The sequence below is a fragment of the Sciurus vulgaris genome (assembly GCF_902686455.1).
Source record: "Sciurus vulgaris genome assembly, chromosome: 2".
NCBI lineage: Eukaryota > Metazoa > Chordata > Mammalia > Rodentia > Sciuridae > Sciurus > Sciurus vulgaris.
The window spans coordinates 23,764,721-23,792,314 of NC_136462.1; the positions used below are offsets into that span (position 1 = coordinate 23,764,721).

A 27,594-nucleotide genomic window follows, 5' to 3' on the forward strand; every position below is an offset into this window, starting at 1 on the left:
ATATATTATAATGATTATTTTTTATGTATCTGTGCTATACTGAATTGTTATAACTCTCAAGTTATAATTGACTTGTTTTTCTCTTACAGAAGTACAGTCATCCTTATTTGCTTATAATTGGAACTAATTGCTCATACAAAAGGAAACATATTTTTCTGATAAAGGTTTCTACTACTTTCATTTAGAAAATAAACTTGGGCTTGCCTACTATGCACAAGGCCCTGGGCTTAATACCCAGTACTGCAAAAACTCAAAAACAAAAAAATAGACTTGGAAATTTTTGTACCTAGAAAATTTTTTATGATTTAGGATGTAGTTGAAGCATGGAGCTATAGACTTTATATATTCAGGTAGCTCATCAACTGATTTAGGTTAATTACCTTATTAATAATCTTTGCCTTTTTATTTATTTGTGAAAAATTGAAAACATATTGTTAACTAGTAGGAGGACAATCCTACTTTGTCAAGTTGAGTAGAGTCTTACTTATGATAGAAAATTTCTTTTTAATTGTGCAATTGGTAAATGAAATGATGAATTAGAAACATTTCTATACAGATAAGCACTTAAAGCACAAAATGTGTTCTCCTGTGACTTTAAGTCTCTGGTAGACCTAGAGTTGACTAATGCTGAACTCTCTGGGGAGTGATTCTATTCATGGGAAGTAATCTCAGCAGGTATTTATTTCTGTCTGAGTTGTAAGTACATAGACTGCAAAGCTACTCATACAAAAAATAAGACTCAGGAGAGCCAGAGTCTTTGTTTTTACTTCAGGCTATTTCTTAGTCTGGTCTTGTTTTTCCTCCTTAGTTTCTCCAAATTCTTGTTCTGTTAAAACAGTTGATTCTCAATGATTTTTCCTTCCAGCATATCCAAGGACTGTGTTTGCTTTATATTGTATTCACTCAACGTAGCAATGATTTCCATCTTGCTACTTAGAAGTTACTTTCAAGGAAGGGGAAACAGCTGCCATAACCTATGGGGAGACATACAACTGAGAAAGAGTATTTCTTACACATGATTCTGATGGGCCTCTCATGAAAATTGCTTTCACAACATTATAATATTTATTATTATGAAATATATCATGCCTAAAAATGGTGATATGTCATGTGCCAACTATTGTGATTTACGTGAGTCTTTATAGTCTTCAGTCTTAAAGTACCTGGTATGATTGTCCATCTTTCTTCCTTCCTTTCTTTTTTTAAATCAATGTGTATTCTCTTTAGGGAATGACCATGGAGAAGGACTGTGCTGCAATTCATACAAATCCTCTTGCTGTGGAACGTGTTTTTTTTTTTTTTTTTAAATACCCTGCAATACATTAATCCATTTCTTTTAGCCAGTGCTCAATCATTCAAAAAACTTCACCACACTACATGTCCATTGCCTCTTTGAAATTAGTGTTTCTCTTTTAAAATATAAAAAAGATTTCCTAGAAAATGAAATCAACTCTTTGGCCCTGGGGAAGATAGGAACTTTTATTATTAACCTAGAATTTGCAAATGATTTTATTGCTAAACCTCAGGAAATAGAGATAGTGATATATATGTGTTTAAATATTAATTTTCTTAGGGTTTAACTTTGTGAGCACAATTTACCAATGTGTGAGGGAAAGAGTTTGGAAATATCAATATTTTGTGCAATGTTTTCTTCCTGAGATGATTTTCCATCAAGGTAACTGTAAGGACTATTCCTTTTGGTCTTGTAAAGCCTAATTGCCATGATCATGTTAGGTCAATTTTGGACTATTTTTCCTTAAAATATTCATGATTTCACTATCGTTTCCTTGAATCTTTATTACCTCCAACCCTAAGTTTAATTCTTTCCTCTTCTGTGAGGAGTTGAACTGTGCTAGAATACCTAACTTTTCACAATCTCTTTGGGAATATCTCCCAAATAGTGAAAGTAAAGTGTCCTTTGAGAACAATGTAGTCTTCCAAATAGTGGGTCCCATACACTTTTTTTATGTTAACTATTAGTTCTGTTAGCAAGGCTGTAAGAGATATTATTAATATTCTCATTTTCAAGATAAGAAAACTGGGTCACTGAATGGTCACTAACTTGCCTATGGTCTCCTAAGTTTAAGTGTAGCAAAGATAGGAGTTTGTTTCAGAACCTAGCATCAGTATTCATTTACTTCATCAAGTCACAGTTACTTGCATCTTCATGCTTCATATTTCTAAAAGTTGGGGCTTTAGATTCAAAGTTTGAAGGGTTATATAATTACTCATTGAGAAACTAGATATTGGAAATTACCTTAATACAAAACAGAAGACCCTTGTTTCATAAGTCATTATTATTATAGCTGATACAATGAAATTTAGACGGGGGAAGTATAAATAAATAATCGGGAATAAGTCAGGTGCTGAGCTAACATTGACTTTGAGGTGTTGTTACAGGTGGCATGTCTAGTTGCAACTGGAAGCAATGAGGTGGATTCTGTGTGTTGTCTATACCAGCAGATTTTCCACTTCCTCCTAGAGGAAGAGCAAGCATTGATTTTTCACTAAACTTTCACGGAACTGTTCCAGTCAATGAACCATAAGTTAGTTGGATATTGTGACTTAGGATCTTTTGTCATCAAGAACTTCATTACCTTAAGGAAGTGTCATCCCAACTTTTTTTTAATTGTTTGTTCTATTTAGTTATATGTGACAGCAGAATGCATTTTGATTCATTGTACACAAATGGAGTACAACTTTTCATTTCTTTGTTGGTACACAATGAAGAGTCACACCATTCGTGTAATCATACATGTACATAGGGTAATGTTGTTTGTCTTGTTCCACCATCTTTCTTTCCTCCTGCTCCCTCCCCTCCCCCATTTCCCTCTACACAATTCAAAGTTCCTCTATTTTTCCCTTCTGCCCTGCCCCCATTATGTTTGCCCCAAACAATACAGTATCTGTGTATGTCAAACTGAATTTTTTCTTTGCTGTGAATTTGTTGGAGGTCTGAGAACCTTTGGGCCAAAGAGGATTTATGAAGGTGATTTTATTTTAAAACTTACTGTGAAGATTTGGAATGAATTATGCTTCTTAGCGTTCAACTACTGCTAAAACTGTGCAATCGATTTGCTTAGTGCTCAGAATACTTCTAGGACTTGATGTTCCTATTCATTTGAGAGAACAGGGTAAATCCTTGTGCTAATGCTATAAAAATGGAATGCCCTGAAGAAAGAATATTCAACATAAAAAATTAATATCTTCTGTGGTAGAAATTTGTGCTAAAGTTGATGAGGTTAAAGTAGTTAATACTGGGTGTAAAAGAAAAATATAGTCCTCTTGATTCAAAGCAGCAAATTAATTAAGTTCATTTTTAAGGTACAGAATGACAAAAAATAATATCAAATTAGAGTTTAGGGACTTGGATTAATAGGTGATTTTTTTTTTCCCTAATTAAGTACTCTGATTAAAATTTCACTTTGGAGTTGGAGAATGTCACCATCTGGTATGTGAACTTTGTAAGAATGTTGGATATTAAATAATAAAGTTCAGGCTTTTCCTCTTATTTAATGGGATTCATTTGTCAGATGTACTTAGTGATACAGATACTAGCCATTTATCATATTGTGAAGTTGAGTTATCTGCTGTTTGGCTGAGCTTTACTAATTCACTAATTGTCTGAAGATAATAACTGTTGACAATCTTTCAATAACTTTAATATTAAGTAATAAGAGTCTATGGCTAAGAAATTCTAACCAAATTCTTTTAAAAAATTTCCTTTTATAAACATATTTCAGATTTTTAGAATTATGTTCTTAACTTTGCTTGTTTAAAATTTCATTCCCAAGTCTATCATGAATCTTCTGGACAGAAAAGTAATTTTTACAAAATTTTGTCTTGAGGCTAATGGGAAAAAAAATGTAGTCTTTGGAGTGAGAATTGAAATTTAATCCTGATTTTTCCTCTAGAAACTACCTCAGTGATTCTGGGCAAGTTACTAAACCTTTCTGAGACTGAGTTTCTTCATTCAAAAAATGAATATAATCATATATATTATGATTCATTATAACTACATTTACTTAAGGGTTCATACTGTTTTGGCTACCTGCTAAGCATTTTATCTTGTAATTTCTTTAATTGTCTGATCAAGCATATGCTAGTTTTTAACTTGAGATCCTTGGTATTTTTATAAGTACTTAATAATGTTACTTTCCTTTCCTTGAACTCATTGGACCTGATTTCAGTTCATGAGGGTATCCCTATATCTGTGAATAGCATGTATTGCAACATGTGAAAGGTAATTATTTTGACTTCAAACTATATGCTAAATTAGCATACCTAATAATGCTTCCCACCTCTATGTTTTTGAGTACAGTTTATTATTTATCCTCCTAAAATACAATAATATACTGTTACTAAGGACTCCTTCCACTTTCCATGAGTGATCACTTATTGACATTTAAATCTTATGTAAATTAATAAAATTTCTTTAAAAATTATATTTAGAGTGAGTGACATGTAGAGCTTTGAATATATGGGATTTCATTTTAAAATAAAGTATTAAAATAGTGTATTATTTGAAAAGAAGTTTCTGAATTTCAGGAAAAATATTATGGGCTTATCTTTATATAAACTGGTGTATGTAGAGAGGCTAAGTACAATTGAGACTAGTGATCTTTTGGTAAATAAAAAAATACAATAGCAATATTTTTATTTTTTTTATTTTCACAGTCTGCATTTTGATTCATTGTACACAAATGGGGTACATCTTTTAGTTTCTATGGTTGTGCATGATGTAGACTCGTGCCATTCGTGTAATCATACTTGTACATAGGGTAATGATGTCTGTCTCAGTCCACCATTTTTTATACTGCCCTCCCTTTCATTTCCCTCTACATAATTTAAAGTTTCTCCATTCTTCTCTCACCCCCACCCCTCACCCCATTATATATCATCATTTACTTATTAGGGAAAACTTTCGGCCTTTGTTCTTTTGGGATTGGCTTATTTCACTTAGCATGATATTCTCCAATCCCATCCATTTCTCTGCAAATGTCATAATATTATTATTCTTTATGGCTGAATAATACTCCATTGTCTATATGTATACCCCAGTTTCTTTATTTGTTCATCTGTTGAAGGGCATCTAGGTTGGCAGTATTTTAAAAATACATTTTAGCGTGGAAGGACCAGAAAGGTACATTACACTCTTTTGGTTTTATAAAAGTTTTTCTCTACCTCCTTTTTCTCCTAACTAAAAGATAACTATGGTAAGGAATGAAAATAGTGTTGGTAAAATTAACTAGTTACTACAACCAATCTGTTTTGCAGTCTGTTACCAGATTGATCTTGATGTTCTGAAGAAATAGACAGTGAGGGAAAGCCAAGTACAAAACATTTAATAATCAAAGTACCCAATGATGACATTATTATTCTTGTCAAAATTCTTAAGATGACCTCTCTTCCACCTCCAGTTTTGCTCTGGATTTTGCTGTTTATCCCTAACAATTATAAATGTTCTGCTTACATTTTTTATGTCAACATTATAGATCTAAAATTAGAACATAAACTGTTTCCCTGGTCACCAGTGCTTTATACATTGTAAATGTTTGCAGAATACTGCCTCTGTATTGGTAGATGAATACAAAACTGAACAGTCAAAACTATTTAGGCTTTCCAGTTCATCCTTGGCTATGAAGCTAAGTGAATGCCGTTATCTATACATGACCAGATTTTCATGCCTTTTTGTATAGCCTAAGTTGTATTACGAGATGTATTTTTTAGTATGAAAATAAAGGACACTTTGTGATAACAAATATTTGAAGAAACTAGGTAGAATCACTAAATGGTTTCTGAAATTCAAGCCTACTTTAAATTGTAGCATATAGCTTTTACCAAGGTTGTTCTGATTTTTAGTTTCTCTTTTTCATCTGGGTAGAAGCTAATTTGATGTATATTTGGTAGCTAATATATGTTAATAGAAACTTTTTAGTGTATTGCTGTTATGGTCTCTTTTAGGCATTTTTAAAGTGTTTCCTAATGACCGTTTTTCTTCTTTTCTTTGTGATATGGGGAATGGAATCGAGGGGTGCGCTATAACTGAGCTACATTCCCAACTGATTTATTTTTATATTTTTTATTTTGAGGCAAGTTCTTGCTTAGTTTCTGGGTCTGGCCTTGAACCTGAGATCCTCCTGCTTCAGCCTCCAAGTTGCTGGGATCACAGGCATGTGCCACTATGCCTGGCCTGATGACTTTTTAGTGTTGATTCTTTTATCTTCTCTTCAAATGAGCCTAATTAGTCAAGAATGGTTTTGTTGAGAATGTAAATATGTGAGATACACTGATTATTTAATGAAATAGTTACTGATGTCGGTGAATAAAGTTCATATATGTGGTTCTTTGTGGTTTCCCGTCTTGCCTTATTGAATCTAAATTTTACTGATTTCTTAGGCATTCTTGATATCTTTGCTAGGGACTTGTCAAGTAGCTTGCTATTATATTCTTTGGGAAGACTTTTTTTTTTTAACTTTAAAATCCAGATATTTGTTAAATATACCTCAGCGAAGTTGGGGGAAAAACAAAAACAAAACAGAGTTTCTGTCCCAGATAAGATAGAATTAGCACACTCTTCCATTTCATGGGGCTATAAAACTCTATTGAATGCTTGGAGCAACTACTTGAGGTCTAAGAATATACAGGTAGTCCTTGTTTATATGGTTTTAATGTACATGAGTGCATTATTTTGTAGTTAAATAACACCAGTCTTAAAACAACAGTTACCATGGTATATTAACTGTAAGTAATTGCTTACAGAATTTGGTGCTTTCTCTTCAGTCCACATTACTATGTAAATAACAGAGCACTTCTTTTGCAGTCTGTTGAGGACTGGTCACCAACAGTGAAATGTGTGGTTTGTTACCTCCTTATCTTCCAATGATAAACTCAATTTTACATAAATAGTCAAAAAAGAAAATTGGCAGCAAAGATGAAAGTGCAGCAAAGAAATGAGAAGTGATAATGCTGGAAAGTGAAATGTGAATCATATGATGGAGGAATTCTATGTGGAGTTCTGAAGAACGACTGATGGGGGAATATTAACTGCCCTTTCAAGAATCTGTAGATATGCAGCCAGAGGAATTTAGTGAAATCATTTTTTGGGAATGACAAACTCTTCTAAATAGCTTCTCTAGTTAAAAGCATCCCATTTCTTTATTCCTTTTTTTTAAAAATAGTCATTATGTTTAATCATAATAATAAACACCACTATTTACCAAAAAACCTCATATGCTCCTGGCATTGTTCTAAATATTTTACATATATTGTCTTATTTCACTCTCAAAATAAAGTATGTGAAAAAGTTATTACCTGATGGAGTGTGAAAGATGTGGACAGAAGAAGCAAAAGAACTGTAGCTGAGGAGCACACTGCCAAGCTTCCCTTTGGACCTTCTGCATCATCTCTTATTTGGAGTCTCCATTCTTGCCCAGATGGCCTCCTGTCATAGATTTGTTTTATAATGTAGTCAATCCTTTGAGTTTTTGAGTTTTATATATCATTTCCTCCCTAATTCAGTAATATTGGCTTACATTTTGCTGCTTTTTAAAAAAAAATGTAGTTACTGGGAGTTGAACCCAGGGTTGTTCTACCACTGAGCTTCATACCCAGTCTTTTTTAAAGTTTTATTTTGGGACAGGTTCTCCATAAGTTGACCAGATTGGCCTTGAATTTGCAATTGTCCTGCTTCAGCCTCCTGAGTAGCTGGGATTACAGTTGTGCACCACTGTGCCTGGTTTACATTTTGTTTTAAATTAGTTTTTTTTTTTTTTTTAATAGAGACATCATATGGGTTTCAGTGATCTCAATGAGAATTGAAAAATAGGTATTTTTTATTTTAATTATAATTTAAAAACTTCTCTAGTTTTCTTTTTTTTGAACATTTTATTTATTTACTAGTTTCCAACCTAATGATAGGTTCCCTAGTATGTTCTAGTCGTGACCAATGACTTTTTCCCCCTTAAATATCATTATCAACTTAGTAGTAACACTTCTTGTGTTTTAGTATAATATCCAAGGAACAGAGGTAAAAGAATAGATCTATCTGTAAATTATACTTTTATGACAAGATGAAGTGACAACATACTATAGTGTATTATATGATTCTTGTTTTGCAATATTTCAGAAAGGGGAAAAGTGGGGGGACAAAGGAACCATTGCTTCTTATGTAGAAAAATATTCATATAAGACTCAAAAGAGTCTGTATTATTAAAGCCAGTAACAATTTTGGGTTGCGAATTGATTTTGGTTTAAGCAAAATAGCATTATCTATCATAGAAAATTAATGTTAAATTGGGAATTTTATTAGTATTACTGTTTTTAATTAAATTTATGTTTGGTTTGACTTTGCATCTAGTTAGCAGTTATAATCCTAAAGAGTCTAAAACTTTTTTTATGCCTTTATATCTTATCCCTTTATTTCTTTGCTTTTGTGTTTTAGTAGTTAATCAGATGGTTTCTTATGTAATAATTAGATTTTGTACAGTGTCGTTACTACTTCAAGTGTGGATTTTAATTGTTTTATTTTTAGTTTTACATTTTAGGTGGGGGACCTATTTTTGCCTTGAGACTTGTAGGAGTACCTTAAAATAGTTTTGTTCCTCTCTAACTTTACATTTCATTTTTTGGGGCTTTATATATCAGACTGTATATCTCCAGTGGTTTAATATAGATCTTTTCATAGTTTTAAAATTAGATTGTCAATTAGTTTTCCTGAATTTTTATCTTGTTTCTGAAATAATTTTCTTTCCAACACTAGAACTAATCTGCAAATTAGTTCTGTAAATTGGTGTAATGTTTCCTTTTATTTTGTTCTATAATATTTTTCTGTACATTCTGTAGTGTTCTATTTTTAATAATAGGGCATGTGTGTGTAAGTGAAAATTCATTTTATTCATCAGCTTTTAGTTTTATAGTTTATAATTTATTAGCAAATAAACCCACATAAAAAGGATGCTGGCAAGTTCTACTCTTGGCATTGGTAGATAAGATTACATTGGATCAATTTTCTTGGTAAGAACAACCAGAAAGCTTAAAAAAATTAAAAGAAAATATTATGAATATTTCTCTGATGGCAGAGAACTGCCAAGGCAGTGAGGAATTTTGCAGTCAGGATCTGGTAAGAAAAGGAAACCCAGAAGGAAGAGTCCTATGTTTGGGGCTCTTCTCCTTCAAGGTGATGGATGATTCTAGAAAAGGTGCTTAGAAACAGAGCCTAGGATCAGACAACTTTGTAGTTATGATGGATTCATATTACTATTATTATTATTATTATTTTATTCTTTACCCCCCCTTCATCTTTTTAATTGTACTCAGCAGGAAAATTGTTCCAAAATAATCTTATCAACCCATGCCACTGTTAATCTACTCAAGAGGACAGGCGACCTGAACTGGAGGTTAGGAGCCCTCCAGCTTTTAACTGAGACCCCAAAGGCTGATAACTAGGGGAAATGTGAATTGAAAATAAGAGAAGTAATAAACTAAAACTAGAAGAACCCTCATGGGGACAGAACCCCATTTTGAATAAACTCAGTTTCTGTCTGGATTGAGGTGGTTTGGCATTGGTAGTGACTCTACTCTGACTTCATGCTAGAAGCAAAATGAAGCCATTCTAGAAGATGTTATTCTTAAAAGATTTAAATTATCTTTACAGTTTTATTCATATTTACTTCCCATGACAAAATGTGACTGAAAACCATAGGAAATACCAAATACAAATGTAATGGGACTTTAAAGTAACTGTGATTAATATGTTCAAGAAATTAAAAGATAAGAAAGAAAATTTTGGCAAAGAATTGAAAGTTAAATAAAAATTCCTGAAACAAAAAATAAGATGTATAAGTAAACTACCAATCTTCAATGGATGGATTAAATAGCAGCTTCTATACAGTTGGAAAGAGAGTTAACACATTGAAAGTGAGTCAGTATAAGATATCTGAAAAGGAGAAAGAAAGAATGAATGGATGAAGAATACAGAAGAGAGTAGAAGACATATGAAACTTGAGAAAAAAATGTTTCACTTAAAATATAATGAGGTTCCCAGCATGGTTTTGCATCTATCACAACTTAAAGAAGCAGGGGACAAAGAAATGTAAAAATATTAGCGTTTTGTTTTAATTTTTTTTCCAGAAATGAGAGGGATTAGAGATTGATTCCTGAAATTCTAACTCTACTCCTTTTAATCTAGATTGCTTTAACCTTGATTTTCCAGAAGAGTTAAATCCAAACAACTAAAATGAAAAAGAATTTACTTCGTTCATGACTCATATTCTGTTTCATCTGTCCTCTTCCTTCAACTAAGTCTGTTTTTTTCTGCACATTTTCCCAGGTTGGCCAACTTATTATCTCCATAAATGGTGTTGTACCTTTTAAACCTGGCCAAATTTAGGAGTTATAGATGAATTGTTTTGTGGATCCATGAATCATTCTTAAGTTTTTATTATTTTTTATTCATCCTTGGATGAGATTGTGACCTCAAGTTCTCCAGTAGTTCTGGGTTTGTAGATTTTCCTCAGCTTTACTCTCTGTTTCTATTTCTTTGGGTGTTAGTCAGATCATCTTCTCAGATCTGTAGCTGTGTACAACCGTGGCTGTTATTTTCAATGTTTAGCATACTTTTATTATTGTAGCTCTTTAGGTCTAAAAAGATGTCTTCTTATGTCCACTGCTGACTGATTCCCTCATCATCTGAAGAGAACATTCGGACAACAGTGGTCTTTAGTGTGTGCTCATAGTCCCATGTCTGTTTGCACAGTTTTCTGGAATTTGCAGTATTTGAATGCATAGAAGTAGTGCTCTGATATAGTTGGGCAGTGTACATTGTTTCAGTAGCAGTTTCTTCTTCGTGACCACTGTTGAGTTTCTGCTTTGTTACAAATTTGTGGATTCTGAAATCATGTTTAGAAGGAAGAAAGCCTTCTTCTTGGTTCAGATGTGTTGGCCTTTTATGTTTTTCTTATGGGTATACATCAATTAGACACTTCAAGCTTGTTAGTAAACCCTGATAGTTCATATCTCATCCACATTCTGGCAATAGAAAGATAGAACAGGTAGTGACAGATACTATTTAAAACCAGATGTCTGTGTTGGTTCTTAAAACATTGTTTATTGTTTTTATATTTCCTAATATAACTTAGTTCAAAATTTCTCTGATACTGATTTTCTTTGTGCATCCAGATATTTCAGAAATAGCTTTTAAGATCTGTAGCTGTTTGTATTTGGAAGATTCACTCTTAAAAGATTAACTCTTCATTATATTCTTTAATTTAGTTAAAAGAAAACTTGGAACAGTCAGTAGGCCAACTACGAAATCAGCGATTGTTGAGAAACTCAGGAGGGAGAAGTATTTCTGTTACAAGTCTGAGCGCAAGTGACCTTGATGGTGGCACTGTGACAGGTAAACTTGTAAAATGTTCTGAAGACTCTTTTTTACCTGAAGTACATGTTGAATGCATTTAGTCTTTGGAGAGATACAGTACATACACAGGGTCATGCAAAATAAGGTGTTAGAACATGCAGTCCTCAAGAATTTTATACTGCCTATTTAGGAATTTTCTTTTCTTTTCTTTTTTTTTTTTTTTGCGGTACTGGGGATTGAACACAGGGCCTTGTGCTTGTGAGGCAAGCACTCTACCAACTGAGCTACATCCCCAGCCCCCTATTTAGGAATTTATTAAAGGGTGTTTGTTATTCTGTTAGTTTTGTTTTTCTCAAATTGTAGACCACCTGGAGCTTTACCTGATAAATCTTTTATTTGTCTGCCACCAAAGAATCAAAACAAAGACACAAATAAGATTTACTACGTAGTATGCTCTCTGGGTTAATAATCTTGTCCTAGCACAATAGTTTTCAAACATCTGATTGTGATTTCCATTGAGAGAAAGTGAGTTTTAGCCTTGTTGTGCAACTAGATAACAATTCCTAGGTTAAAAGTTATAAAATACTTAGTTTCCTTGTATGTAATCTTACTTATTCTTTCCCATGGCACCAAGATTCATTTTGTGAATGGAGGTGGTTTAGATGGATTGAACACCAGTGCCTTGCATTACTTATGTTGCTGACCATCACCAGAATAATGATTAAAAATGGGATATTATCATTTTTATCAACTTGGTTTTAGTTGATTTATGTGCTCTATTCAGATGTTAGATTAATTTGTTATTTTTAAAATACTGTTTTATTAGGATTAAATTATACTTTAGGGAGTCATAAAAGCTTTTTATTTAGAAACTTTTTGTATAGCAAGATACTAAAGTTGCTTCTTTGGGAAGTATAAAAAACTTGGAACTTTTGGCATGTTCTATTCCTGGGTTGATTCTCTTGTTCATTTTATCTGCTTTAAGAGATAGATTAGTGTCAGTATTTTGGAACTTTATGGATATAGCATGTACTTGGGAATAGTCTCGGTTAAGGTCACATGTATGTCAACATCTGGTTTGTATGTATAGTGTAAAATTCTAGATTGTTTATTCTCATGCAGTGTTTTAATCCCCTTCCTTTTTTTTCATTTGCAAAGAGAGCCACCGTTTTCCACCTACCTCGCCTCTCAAGGACTATGATTCACAGGGTATTAAACGAATTAGGTCCAGAACTGGTGTCCGGTTTGTTCGGGAGACTGATGACATGGTTCAGGTACTTTGTGCCATTGTGTAATTTGTGTGTGTTGCATTTCCTTACATTTTTATGTAAGTGACATTTGAACTTTATGCTAAATTTTAAGAATTTGCTTATCAGCAGCTTTGTACTTTTTTCTTTTAAACTAAGTAAATTGCTTTATTTCCAATGCATGAATCATTATCACATATTTATTTTGAATTTTGTTCTGAAAGATTATAGAAGATTTAAAAGTGAGTTTAGTTGGACATGTTTTGTTTCCTTCCCTGAACAGGTGACTCACTCTTTTGAAAGCCCTATCAAGTCAGTTACTTTCTATTTTGCTAAGTTTGAACAAATAGTGAGTTAGTCCATGTGTGATGGACCTATTGATTTTTTTTTTTCACCTTTGATGTTTTTCTTATTGTTGAATCATTAAAGGAGATACTTTGTATTAAGTAAGACATTCCATACTTGATATATTCATTGAAGTATTAGTTTTATAAATATATTTCTTTTAAAGTTCTCTGCAGGGCTAGGGGAAGTTTCTGGTTTTGATGTCTTTGTATTGGTGGTTTTAGGATTAGGTGCTCAAAGTTTGTCTTAGGGTACTCATCTGTAGTTGTAGCTGGCTCAAGCTTAAGCATAAGCATAAGTTAAAATAGAACCAGATGCATTAGAAAACACTTTGTAGAAAGAAAATTTCCTTAAGTGTATTCTTTTTCTTTGTTTCTTTGTTTTTTTGTTTTTGTACTGAAGATTGAACCCAGGGGTGCTCAACCCATTGAGCCATAGCCACAGCCCATTTTAGTATTTTATTTAGAGACAAGATCTCGCTTAGTTGCTAAGTGCCTCCCTAAGTTGCCGAGGCTGACTTTTGAACTCATGAGCTTTCCAAGCTGCTGGGATTGCAGGCGAGTGTCACTGCACATGGCATATATTCTGTTTTAATAAGTGCTATTTGCTGGCATACACTATATAATGAAACCCAGAGCATACAACATCTTAACATTACTTGTTTACTGTAGTACTTCTCTCATTTGTGACAGTGATAAGTAAAAAATATTTACATCAAGTTTATAATCTATATGGGATGTTAGATGTTCATTGAATAAGTTTATCAGTAGACCCATAAATATGAAACGAAGGGTATGCTGTAATGGAAAGTACAGAGGGCATTGAGAGCATGTAGTAGATGGACCTGTCTTAATCAGCAAAGGCTTTCTGAAGCAAGGCTGGTTGAGTCAAGATCTGAAAATAGAGTCATTCAAGGTAGAACAAATAGCTTGGCAGCAGGGAAGATGGTACCTCTGAGAAATTTAAAGAAGATAATGTAGCTAAAGCAATACAAAGAGCTAAAAACACAGAGAGCTGTGTAAGGGACTGACAGAATTATTTTGAAGACATCAATCTGCCCCTACTAGGGAAAATGGCATCAATGTGGGCACAGATTTGTCTGTGTTCTGTGTGTGAAGTGATGGTCATCTGGATTAGGATAAGAGGGAGTTGGAGAGAAGCAGGTAGATTTTAAAGCTATTAAATGGATAAAATTGAAAGGCCTTGATGTCAGATAGTCTTGTGGGGAAGGTAGAAATGAGTGGAAAGGAGGTGCCAAGGATGATGATGAGGATTCTGGTTTGTAGAATTATAAAGTCATGAAATCATGATGGCAAACCTAAGAGGGTGTTTGTTGCTTATTCACTATATTACCTCTACCCCTTTCTTCTTATTATTCCTTATTTTAAGTCAAATTTTTTCTTGAGAAGATCCTTAACTCCACTTAACTATGCATTCTCAATGCCCCAGTGAAGTTTGTATTTTGTTTACAAATCTGTATCCCATGTAAGATTGCAAACCACTTGTTTCCCAGCAGGTAGGTGGCATTGATTAGTTGCTTAATATGCATACAAATGCATCCATTTGTTGTTTCTGTAAGTCTGTGTAACTTAAACAAATTTCATTATGAATTATAGTATATATATGTATTTATAGGTAGCATATTTATTTATAGATGAATGTACAACAATGAGGTTGTACACCATGTAAGTAACAAAGCATCATCATACCCCGAGCCTCTGTGGTGTGCCATCTTTTCCCTGAGCACTATCCTGACTTTTCTATTCATCATGTTTTCCTTTCTTAAGAATCATTTTTACTACATCTTATTAGTATTGCCTACCTTTAAATCATTTATAAATTGAATATTACTGTATGTCTTCTTTTAGAATTTATTTTTTTCATTTGATATTATATTTTCAATGTTCAACCTTACTAATGTGTGATTAGCTTTGATTATTTCATTTCACTGATGCATGATACTCCACTGGAGGAGTATGGATTTTGGGGCTATGTTTAGTGTTTTCATTTTGAATTTCTTGCACATGGGCAAGAATTTATTTGCATCAGGGATTGGCAAACTAGGGCACATGGGCTTATAAAATGAAGCTTTATTGTAATATAACTATGCTCTTTGGTTTATGGTTAGTTTTATACTACAGTAGCAGAGTTGAATAATTGTGAAAGAGACAGAGTTTGCTGACTTTTTCTTTAGGGTATGCATGCTTTTCATCAGTCTCTCCGAGACCTCAGCAGTGAACAAGTTCGCCTTGGGGAGGATTTCAACAGGGAGATTTCCAGAAGAAGCCGGTAAAAGAATATGGTTTTCATGGGAGACATGAATTACTAGGAGAACAAATTAATTTCTGAAATTCACATGTTTACCTAGATTTAAGAAACAGTGCTGTGTTTTTGTATGAGTATTTTATAATTTATTAATAGATTAGTTGAAAGCCCTTTGAATTTAGAATATATCATGACTCAGTGTTAGACAAGTTAATTTCATATTTCTAAAAACACTTTAACTTAATACAGTGGCATACTGACATTACGAAGAGATATGTTTTGAGATCTTAGCAAAGAGGTTGATTTGGGAATCCATTGGTACCAGAGAGAGAGAAAGAGACACACACCGCCCCTCACCCCCACAAACACCCACATGCACATTCACACATACATGGGCCAAGATTGACTGCCTGTCTGATTCTTGGCATTGCAGGAAAAAAGCTTAGCGTGGAATCTGTCAATGAATATGTGCCACTGTGGAATCCAATATCTCAGTTTTTAGTCAAAATCTTTGGAAGTCAGTGGTTAACTTCATCCTAGCCTTTGCAATTTTCAGCAGTTCTGGAGAGTTCCTAAGAACTGTCACTTAATTAAAACTTTCTCACTATCTTTTCATTTTTCTTGTGGTACTAGGGATTGAATCCAGGGCCACTCTACCATTGAGCTACATCCCCAGCCCTTTTTTTTTTTTCGAGATAAGATCTCATTAAATTGCTGAGGCTAGTCTTGAACTTTGGACCTTCCTGTCTCAGCCTTGAAAGTAGTTGGGATTATAGGAGTGTGCCAACATGCCCAACTTATTTTTTTTCTTTTTATCAACAGTGGCAAGTGGCTTTATTTTGGAGGCTATATTTTTCTAAGAAACAAAACTTTATATTTAAGAGTTACAGTCTGTATACACAAAGATTAGGGGGTGACAAAGCTGAACTGAAACCTGTTTACCATGTACACTTTCTAATTCTACTACCTAAATTATATCCTATGCCAGTTCTACATTGCTGCAGCACACAGTCCAAACTATAACCTTTAAATTTATCTAGTGTAGTCTGCATTACTTACCTGCTTTTAGAAGAGGAAGCCAGAAAATTTAAAAAAACTAGACTCTGCTATTGCTAGTATTATTAGCAAATATCATTAAGCAATTACTTCAGGATAGGCAGATTTAAATTTAATTCTTTCAGTAACTCTAAGAAGTATCCATTTGTTATTTTCTCCATTTTATGAATGAGAAAATAGAAGCACAGAGAGGTGAAATATCTGTTTGCTGGAGATGGAACCTGAGGTAAAAATAAACACATTTTCAGAGATTTACAATTTAGAAAATTTTTCCCAACACTGCCAATAACAAAACCAAGTCAAAAACAACAAGTTAGAAAATTTGCTTTTTTTAGAGTAACTTCCTTATGATCTGATGAAATTATCTAAGGTCATATAAATAAAATAAGATTTTAACCAAGAGAGGAAGATATAGAATATAAGAAACATTAAAACTAGCCTAGGAATTAAGTGGAAGCAACTTCAGAATAACAACCATAAAGCAGGCCCACAGAATATTCACTCCAAATTAGAGTGGGGAAAGTAAATGTCCTTTGAGAACAAGGTAGTGTAGAATGGAGTAGATCTTTTTCTTAAAAGGATGATTTGATAAGAAACGGGATGAAAATATCAATGGATGGCAAATAATACTAAAAGATAATGAGAAACTCTAGAAAAGAAAACAGTACAAGAAAGTTATGATCCAAGTATGACACTGACCAAAATGTGAGCATGATACAATATGAGCCAAAAAAAAAAAAAAAAATCAATTTGGAATAATGCATGAGGGATGGGAGTGAGCTAAATACTTGAAAACAAGGAGTCAAGTGAAAATGTTTGGAGTTGAAAGTGACGAAGGTAACAAGCATTAAGAATGGAAGAGGTTATGCTTGGTTGCCAGTACAGAGTGGGTCCAGAGGTATAGAAGTGTAGTTTTTCCATGCTTTTTGGTTATTTATAATGTATGCTTTTCATTTGATGAGGAAATGGTGATAGAGTTTGTACATCACACTCTATAATTTGATTGTAATTGCTAGACAGGGTATGAGATTAAGAACTTTGTCTTCCCCTTCTTCCTTCCTTTTTTCTTAATTACAAATGAGAGCTATTAGAGCACGTTTCTTTATGAAGGTGATATTCTAGTGTACAAGTACTTCTCAAAGTTGGGCACCCAGGTGCACAGAATCAGCCTCATTTAGGAATTTGCAGAAATGCATATTCTTGGGCCCCATTCCACATTTACTGGTTCAGAAATTTGGGGAGTGGAGTCCAACAGTCTGTGTTTTAACAAGTTCTGGCATTTTATATGTTTATTAATGTTCGAGAACCACTGCAATAGAATATTATGTAATAATTAAAATTATATTGTAAATTTCCTTCATTCTGTATATTTTCTCAGATATCTAACTTAAAATCTTTTTCTTTTTTTTTTTTGCTTAGGTCGGATGCAGAAACAAAAAGGGTTTTAGAACAATTGACTGAAAAACTTAATGAAACCCAGAAGCAAGAAGTGGTGAGGACTCTATTTATAAAAAGTTTTATATTTCAAGTGTAGATGGAGGAAAGAGGTGGCCAGGGTGGTTATAATCATAATGAGGCTCAGCAGAGCTTAACTTTAGGTATATGCCATTTTATCTAAGACTAATCTTTTCTATAATGCTCATGAAGTTTAAGAATTTAAGGTTAAAGTATCTCACAGTAGTATAGAAAATTAATTTTTAATTTTTACTATTTAGTTTTATGAATATTTGAAAGAGATTTTAAATGTGATTGGATCATTTATTTATTTATTTTCATAGCTTTTATTGAGTGATATTTCAGAAATGCAGAATGCTTTCTGTAACAGGCTCTAGAGTACTCCCCAGTAGTTATTTTCAGATCAGTAAATGTATAATAATACTTGCTACAAAGACTTCATTGCTGTTTTTGTTTGATATGGTGCTTGTTGAAAATGCCTTAATTCCCAAGTGTTATTGCAGAGATTGTTGACACTCATTATTCAGTTATTTACTTGAGTCTAATCACTATTGTTGGTAGAATTACGGTAAAAATAAAGTGTGTATAGTGTTCATTTTGTCCATGTCATTGATTTTTTTTTTTTTCTTGAGAAGATTATCAATAGAAATTGCCACTACACTTAACAGATTTGTCAGCTTTAGGAGCTATGTATATTACTCATTTCCCACATGCTTTTTGTTTTTCAAAGTAAGGAAAATTAGAATTTTTTTCACTTCATTTCTTTTATTAAAATTGAAAGTTTCCTTGTCAAAGCAGATCATTATCTCCAGTTAATTGCGTTTACAGTTTCTTACATATATAGATTGAGTTCATTTTAGAGTTTGAATGTATTGGCTTCATGTGCTGAGAGATATGCTCTATTTTCAAAGAGATTGACTCAGTTACTGCTCTTGCAATGAAATTTGCCCATTTCAGAATATGAAACAATCCCATCTACATAAAATCACCTTTCTTCTGTATTTTTGATACTAGTTTCTCTGTGGAGAGATGCAGGAAGGTGAAGATATAATGCCTCTTCTGCTGAAATAGATATGATCTTTTCAGTTAGTGTGTGAGCATGTGGCATTTGGTGTGTGACTGTGGTATACCTCTTTTTTTACACAAAAGCCTAGTTGTTTTCCCCCCAGATATGCAAGAGCACCTTTAGTTTAAAATGTACCCATTTAAAATATCTAAAACATCACGTACTTAAAAAGGTCATCTCTGACATCAACGTATTGTTGCCTTTCTTAGTTTTTTGCAGTGGTTCACAAAGCAAGAAATCTATGGCGTCTGATTTACATACCAGCTAAATTAAAGATAAATGTACACATTTAAGAATATAGTTCTGAGGTCTCCTCTTTAACTTACTGACATTCTAGCTCTTCTCACAAATTCTAGTGTGAGGCTGTCATATGATGGCAAACCTGCTGAAGCTTTGTCATTTTTTAATTTTTAAAAATTGGAGGCACAATGTACATGGGGAAGTACAGGTAACTATAGCTCAATTCTAACAAGGTGGATATTCACATGTAACCACCACATCCAGGAAAAGAACATTACCCAAGAAGCTGCTTCATTGCTGTCTTCAAACACTAACTCTTCCTTTTTATAGGCAGCCATTATTTAGAGTTTTAACCCTATAAATTAATTTTTTGGGTTTTGAATTTCTTAGGTAAATGGAATCGTATGTCCATTGTGTGTGTGTGTGTGTGTGTGTGTGTCTGACTTTTAATATTTATTATGATGACCCTGTTTATGGCTGTTATTTTAGGTTCTTCAGATTTTTGCAGTTAATTTTTGCTTTTTGGGGGACTCCTTAGTGTTTTTTATGTATGCATATATTGCAAAAATATATTTTGCAGTCTATGATAAATATTTAAATTAATTTGAATTTTGGGTTGTTATGAGTAATACTGTTTTGACTAATCTTATTCAGTATATTTGTGCACATGTACATGCATTTCTGTTGGAATGCATGGAAGGTGCCTTCAAATTAAGTAGATACCAATAAATAGATTTAAAGTGCTTGCACTAATTTATACTCCCACTCCTAATGTATGAGAATTCATGTACTCTTCATCCTTTCTTTTTATTTATTTATTTATTTATTTATTTTTTATTGTAAACAAATGGGATACATGTTGTTCCTGTTTGTACATGGAGTAACAGCATACATTTGCATATTCATACATTTACATAGAGTAATGATGTTTGATTCATTCCGTTATTTTTTTTCCTCCCCCCACCCCTCCCACCTCTCTTTTCCCTCTATACAGTCCCTCCTTCCTCCATTCTTGCCCCCCTCCCACCCCCCCCATTACATGCCATCATCCGCTTATCAGTGAGATCATTCGTCTTTTGGATTTTTTAGATTGGCTTATCTCACTTAGCATGATAATCTCTAATTTCATCCATTTGCCTACAAATGCCATAATTTTATTATTCTTTATGGCTGAGTAATATTCCATTGTATGTATATATACCGCAGTTTCTTTATCCATTCATCAATTGAAGGGCATCTAGGTTGGTTCCATAGTCTGGCTATTGTGAATTGAGCTGCTATGAACATTGATGTGGCTGTATCTCTGTAGTGTGCTGATTTTAAGTCCTTTGGGGGGCCTTGAGAAAGTTAGACCAACTAGAGGAGCTGTAGGACGGCCGGGGCCGCAGTGTTTTGCTGGCCCCGACGACCATGGCGGTGTTTCACGACGAGGTGGAGATCGAGGACTTCCAATATGACGAGGACTCCGAAACGTATTTCTACCCCTGCCCATGTGGGGATAACTTTTCCATCACCAAGGAAGATTTGGAGAATGGGGAAGACGTGGCAACCTGTCCTAGCTGCTCTCTCATTATAAAAGTGATTTATGACAAAGATCAATTTATGTGTGGAGAAACAGTCCCAGCCCCTTCAACCAACAAAGAATTAGTAAAATGCTGAAGAAACCTTCAGGAATCCACATCCTGAACAGTTAAGAATGAGCCCAGATGGAAATATCAAATGCAGAGAAACTGATTTTTTTCAAGGGGACAGCTGTTTTGTGGATTGCCATTCTGTTTTCATGTGTATCTTTTCACCAACTGCTGAATTCATCTTCAAATAGAGAAGTGAGCCCCAGACATGTCATACCCGGATTTCATGTTTAGAACATTGAATTGGAAGCATTCTTAATTATCCACCTGAATTTAAAGGAAGATAATTTTAAATCAGTGCTTTCTTTCCCTTAGTTATCATGTTTATACCTTAAACCTAATTCTGTATCTGATAACAGCATCATCTACCTCAGTCATTAGGATTTCTTAGTTAAAATGAGATTATATTTTTAATTAGTTTCTAAGATGGTTAAAATTAGCCCTTTCTTTGAAATTTGAATCAGCTTTATTATTCTAACTTAAAGAAAATCCGTTGCTTCATCAGTACTGCACTTCGGATTCCCTCACCAAGCCAGTCTCTCCAGTCTTGCCATTATTAGAATGTTCATGTTCTGTTTAGCATGTCATTTGTGTTACACTTCATGCACAGAGTTCTAGTAAGAGAAAAGATGGGCTACAGTTTCTCCATCACACAAGTTAGTGAATAAGGAAGAAAAGTCTAAAGTGAAAGAGTCAAAGAAGTGGCGATTCCTTATGTTCCTTAAAAATCATGACGTGATTTAAAAAAAAAAAGGAAGCAAAGTTGTTAATGAGAGGAGTTAAACGGGCCAAGTTAGCAAATGAATGCTTTAATTATTTTACCAGATCAAAGCAAATATTTTTGTATTTGGAATTTTGTTTATTTTCTGATAAAGTTAATGAAATTGTAGTTCATAGAGGGGTTAAGGCCAAGTCTCTGTGACTGGTGCCAGTGCTTTTAGCCTATCACAGTATTGTGTCACTACTAAAAAATAAAGCATTTACAATGGAGAATGAACTTGAAAATGGGAGGCCTGTTCTGAGTAAATACATCCATATGGACACATCTAATAAGCCTCTATAGCATGCAACCAAACCAAACATGCACTCCTACAGAGAAGTGTTGCCATGGAGAAGAGAAATATATGAAGATAGACTACTGGTCTTCCTTTGCTAGAGTGCTGAGAGTAGCAAGAAATTAGAATCATGAGAAAATTGGAAAATTTCCATTATAAACACAACTTTGCTGCATATATGAAAATGCACTGATAACTGGCAAGTTGTTTTGGGTGGCTCCTGTAATTAGAAAAGCATACTAGAGTATCAGTGTTCTACACTGATTGATAAATAAACTATACACTCCTTGGAAGTTTAAATTAAAATAAGTGGACTTTTTTTTTTTTTTAATCTTGTAGCAGCATGGCTATATGCAGGCATTAGGTTGAGACATAATAAATCAAAATTGTACGCTAGACGTAATTGGTATGTTATATGGTGTATTTGTGATACAGTGAGAAATCTCATTGACTCTTTGGAACACTGTCAGCCCAGAAATAATCCATACTCTTTGAAAAGCAAAGTGACTGCTCAGATGAACAGAGCAGGGTACAGGTTGATTCTGGTGGCAGCGACCTGCAAAGAGAAATGAACTGTCCCATGCTCATCATAGGTGGTGCTAACATAAACTTTCTCTCCTGCTGATGAACAGACAACCTTGATGTAGGTCTACTGTGAGCATAGAACAGGAAGAAAGTTTCCCAAGTTCAAACATCCCAGGAGAAAAGAAATATAAACAGCTTTGGCAGTCAGTGATTGTTGATATACTGCAATAATAGAATGATTTTGTTTTAAAGCAACTGTGTTAAGTTTGAGAAAGAACATACCAGGAATTAATCCTATAGTAAGCAGAAAGTAAAACCAAGGTTTTTCAGGTGTGACTAGAGTTCTGAGTGATGCTTGTGCCTTATTTAGCCCCACAGACATTTGTGGGGCACCTCTGTGAACTGATTTATGATTTAACCCAGTCTCTGCTTAGCTCTGGAGTCTGAGGCCAACCAGGCCAGTGGATTCCTCACCTGTGCAGGTATAGGAGATGGGGTCAGAAGGTTTTCAACTGTCAGTTCTCATTTCAGGTGTGGGAGCTTACTGGAATGGAATGGATAATTAAAACCTTTATAAACTTGAAACTGTCTGAATCATGAATTACAGGAAATGGGAACTCCAGTTTTCATCAGTGACTTGATGTTACCACACTTCTGAGTTTGAAAATTTAGTTGGCTGTTTAAAGGATTCTGCATATATTTTATACATTCAGAGCATTTTTCTTAGATAGCACCAAACATTTTTTTAACTGTACATATTAATTTATTACCAGGATAAATTGTATTGGCATGCTAAATAAAATCTGATAATTTCAAAAAAAAAAAAAAAAAAAAAAAAAGTCCTTTGGGTATAGGCCAAGGAGTGGGATAGCTGGGTCAAATGGTAGGTCCATTCCAAGTTTTCTAAAGAATCTCCACACTGCTTTCCAGAATGGCTGCACTAATTTGCAGTCCCACCAGCAATGTATGAGTGTACCTTTTCCCCCACATCCTCTCCAACACCTATTGTTGCTTGTGTTCTTGATAATTGCCATTCTAATTGGGGTGAGATGGAATCTTAGTGTAGTTTTGATTTGCATTTCTCTTATTACTAAAGATGTTGAACACTTTTTCATATATCTGTTGATTGCTCGTACATCTTCGTCTGTGAAGTGTCTGTTCATTTCCTTAGCCCATTTGTTGATTGGGTTATTTGTATTCTTGGTGTAGAGTTTTTTGAGTTCTTTATAGATTCTGGAAATTAGTGCTCTATCTGAAGTATGAGAGGCAAAGATATTCTCCCACTCTGTTGGCTCTCTGTTCGCATTGCTGATAGTTTCCTTTGCTGAGAGAAAGCTATTTAGTTTGAATCTATCCCAGTTATTGATTCTTGTTTTTATTTCTTGTGCTATGGGAGTCCTGTTAAGGAAGTCTGATCCTAAGCCAACAAGTTGAAGATTTGGACCTACTTTTTCTTCTGTAAGATGCAGGGTCTCTGGTCTGATTTCAAGGTCCTTGATCCATTGTGAGTTGAGTTTTGTGCAGGGTGAGTGATAGGGGTTTAGTTTCATTCTGTTGCATATGGTTTTCCAGTTTTCCCAGCACCATTTGTTGAAGAGGCTATCTTTTCTCCATTGCATATTTTTGGCACCTTTGTCTAGTATGAGAAAATTGTATTTATTTGGGTTTGCGTCCGTGTCTTCTATTCTGTACCATTGATCTACCTGTCTATTTTGGTGCCAATACCATGCCGTTTTTGTTACTATTGCTTTGTAGTATAGTTGAAGTTCTGGTATTGCGATACCCCCTGCTTCACTCTTCCTGCTAAGGATTGCTTTAGCTACTCTGGGTTTCTTACTCTTCCACATGAATTTCATGATTGCTTGCTCTTTTTCTGTAAGGTACGTCATTGGGATTTTAATTGGAATTGCATTGAATCTGTATAGCACTTTTGGTAGTATGGCCATTTTGACAATATTAATTCTGCCTATCCAAGAACATGGGAGATCCTTCCATCTTCTAAGGTCTTCCTTAATTTCTTTCTTCAATGTTTTGTAGTTTTCATTGTAGAGATCTTTTACCTCTTTGGTTAGATTGATTCCCAAGTATTTTATTTTTTTTGAGGCGATTGCAAATGGAGTTGTTTCCCTCATTTCCCTTTTAGCTGTTTCATCGCTTGCATATAAAAATGCTTTAGATTTATGCATGTTGATTTTATAGCCTACTATTTTGCTGAATTCATTGATGAGGTCTAGAAGTTTTCTGGAGGAGGTTTTTGGATCCTCTAAATATAGAATCATGTCATCCGCAAATAGTGACAGCTTCAGTTCCTCTTTTCCTATTCGTATCCCTTTAGTTTCTTTAGTCTGTCTAATTGCTCTGGATAGAGTTTCGAGGACAATGTTGAATAGAAGTGGTGAAAGAGGACATCCCTGTCTTGTTCCCGTTTTTAAAGGGAATGGTTTCAGTTTTTCTCCATTGAGAATGATGTTGACCATGGGCTTAGCATAAATGTTCAGGTATATTCCTACTATCCCTATTTTTTCTAGTGTTTTGAGCATGAAGGGGTGTGTATTTTGTCAAACACTTTTTCTGCATCAATTGATATAACCATATGATTCTTAACCTTAAGTCTGTTGACATGATGGATTACGTTTATTGATTTACGAATGTTGAACCATCCTTGCATTCCAGGGATGAACACCACTTGATCGTGGTGCACAATTTTCTTAATATGTTTTTGGATACGGTTTGCCAATATTTTGTTAAGGATCTTTGCATCTATATTCATCAAGTTTATTGGTCTAAAATTTTCTTTCCTTGATGTGTCTTTTCCTGGTTTGGGTATGAGGGTGTTATTAGCTTCCTAGAATGAGTTTGGTGGGGCACCCTCCTTTTCTATTTCCTGGAATACTTTGAGAAGTATTGGAATGAGTTCTTCTTTGAAGGTCTTGTAGAACTCGGCTGAGAATCCATCTGGTCCTGGGCTTTTTTTGGATGATAGTTTTTTAATGGCTTCTTCTATTTCATTGCTTGATATTGATCTGTTTAAATTGTGTATGTCCTCCTGGTTCAGTTTGGGAGGAGCATATGTCTCTAGAAATTTGTCAATGTCTTCGATACTTTCTATTTTGTTGGAATACAGGTTTTCAAAGTAGCTTCTCATTATGTTCTATATCTCATTGGTGTCTGTCATGATATTTCGTTTTGCATCATGAATTTTAGTAATTTGAGTCTTCTCTCTCCTTCTCTTTGTTAGTGTGGCTAAGGGTTTGTCTATTTTGTTTACTTTCTCAAAGAACCAACTTTTTGTTTTGTCAATTTTTTGAATAGTTTCTTTTGCTTCAATTTCATTGATTTCAGCTCTGATTTTAATTATTTCCTGTCTTCTACTACTTTTGCTGTTATTCTGTTCTTCTTTTTCTAGGGCTTTGAGCTGTAATGTTAGGTCATTTAGTTGTTGACTTTTCATTCTTTTCTGGAATGTGCTCCAGGCAATGAATTTTCCTCTTAGTACCGCTTTCATAGGGTCCCAGAGATTTTGATATGTTGTATCATCATTCTTATTGACCTCTAAGAATTTTTTAATCTCCTCCCTGATGTTTTTTGTTATCCATGTTTCATTCAGTAGCATATTATTTAGTCTCCAGGTGTTGGAGTAATTTCCCTTTTTTATTTTGTCATTGATTTCTATTCTCAGTCCATTATGATCTGATAGAACACAAGGCAGTATCTCTATTTTTTTGGATTTCCTAAGGGCTGCTTTGTGGTATAACATATGGTCTGTTTTTGAGAAGGTTCCATGTGCTGCTGAGAAGAAAGTGTATCCGCTCGTTGATGGATGGAATATTCTATATGTGTCTATTAAGTCTAGGTTATTGATTGTGTTATTGAGTTTTATGGTTTCTTTGGTTGAATTTTGTTTGGAGGATCTATCTAGTGATGACAGTGGTGCATTACAGTTGCGCAGAATTATTGTGTTGTGGCCTATGTGATTCTTGAAATTGAGAAGGATTTGTTTGATGTACAGGGATGCACCATTGTTTGGGGCATAAATATTTACTATCGTTATGTCTTCCTGATTTATGGTTCCCTCAAGCAGTATGAAATGTCCTTCTTTATCCCTTCTGACTAACTTTGGCTTGAAGTCCACTTTATCTGATATAAGGATGGAAACCCCCGCTCTTTTACTGAGTCCATGTGCGTGGTAGGTTCCTCCCATCCTTTCACTTTTAGTCTGTGGATGTCTTTTTCTATGAGATGAGTCTCTTGCAGGCAGTATATTGTTGGGTCTTTCTTTTTAATCCATTCTGCCAGTCTATGTCTTTTGATTGATGAGTTTAGGCCATTAACATTCAGGGTTATTATTGAGATATGATTTGTATTCCCAGTCATTTGGCTTATTTTTGGTTTTTAAGTAGGCTTGGTTTCTCCTTTGAGTGGTTTTTCTCTAAGGTAGTTCCTCGCTTTGCTGACCTCCATTGTTGTTTTTCATTTCCTCCTCATGGAATATTTTGTTGAGAACATTCTGTAGTGCAGGCTTTCTATTTGTACATTCTTTTAACTTTTGTTTATCATGGAAGGATTTTATTTCATCTTCAAATCTGAAGGTTAGTTTTGCTGGGTATAAGATTCTCGGTTGGCAGCCATTTTCTTTGAGAGCTTGAAATATGTTGGTCCAGGCCCTTCTAGCTTTTAGAGTCTGGGTTGAGAAGTTGGCTGCTATCTGTATTGGTCTCCCCCTATATGTAATCTGATGCTTTTCTCTCATGGCCTTCAAAATCCTATCTGTCTTTTGAATGTTAGGCATTTTCATTATAATGTGACTTGGTGTGGATCTGTTGTGATTCTGTGCATTTGGTGTCTGTAAGCCTCTTGTATTTGATTTTCCATTTCTTTCTTCAGGTTTGGGAAATTTTCTGATATTATTTCATTGCATAGGTTGTTCATTCCTTTGGTTTGTATCTCTGTGCCTTCCTCAATCCCAATAATTCTTAAATTTGGTCTTTTCATGATGTCCCATAGTTCTTGGAGATTCTGTTCATGATTTCTTACTATCTTCTCTGATTGGGCAACTTTATTTTCAAGATTAAATATTTTTTCTTCATTGTCTGAGGTTCTGTCTTCCAAGTGGTCTAGTGTTTTGGTGATGCTTTCCATTGAGGTTTTTTATTTGGTTTATTGTCTCCTTCATTTCAAGGACTTCCGTTTTTTGTTTTTGTTTTTTTTTTTTTGAGAATCTCTATCTCTTAGTGTTGAAATGATCTTTTGCTTCCTGCAGGTGCTCTTTCAGCTTATTGGTATTATCATTCATTGCCTGCATTTGCTCTCTCATCTCATTCTTTGCTTCGTGAATCATCTTAATCATGTA

At 34.2% G+C, this 27,594-nt stretch overlaps 2 protein-coding genes across 14 annotated transcripts in view; both read left to right on the forward strand.

Moving 5' to 3' along the window:
* The window catches only part of CEP128 (centrosomal protein 128), a 418,511-nt gene that overhangs the window by 30,274 nt on the left and 360,643 nt on the right, over positions 1-27,594 (forward strand). For all 13 annotated transcript variants that reach the window (XM_079128040.1, XM_079128046.1, XM_079128049.1 and 10 more), the window contains 4 exons: positions 11,272-11,398; positions 12,518-12,633; positions 15,146-15,240; positions 17,692-17,764. In XM_079128040.1, coding sequence (XP_078984166.1) covers positions 11,272-11,398; positions 12,518-12,633; positions 15,146-15,240; positions 17,692-17,764 — 411 coding nt within the window. The remainder of the gene's footprint in view (positions 1-11,271; positions 11,399-12,517; positions 12,634-15,145; positions 15,241-17,691; positions 17,765-27,594) is intronic.
* LOC306654744 (diphthamide biosynthesis protein 3) lies at positions 20,400-22,649 on the forward strand. The gene has a single exon (XM_079128608.1). It carries the CDS (start codon positions 20,444-20,446, stop codon positions 20,690-20,692), a length of 249 nt encoding a protein of 82 aa, XP_078984734.1. The 5' UTR covers positions 20,400-20,443; the 3' UTR covers positions 20,693-22,649.

Bases quoted from the DNA above. Each gene is read 5' to 3' on its own strand.
- LOC306654744 (XM_079128608.1), top strand. From the start codon at position 20,444: ATGGCGGTGTTTCACGACGAGGTGGAGATCGAGGACTTCCAATATGAC.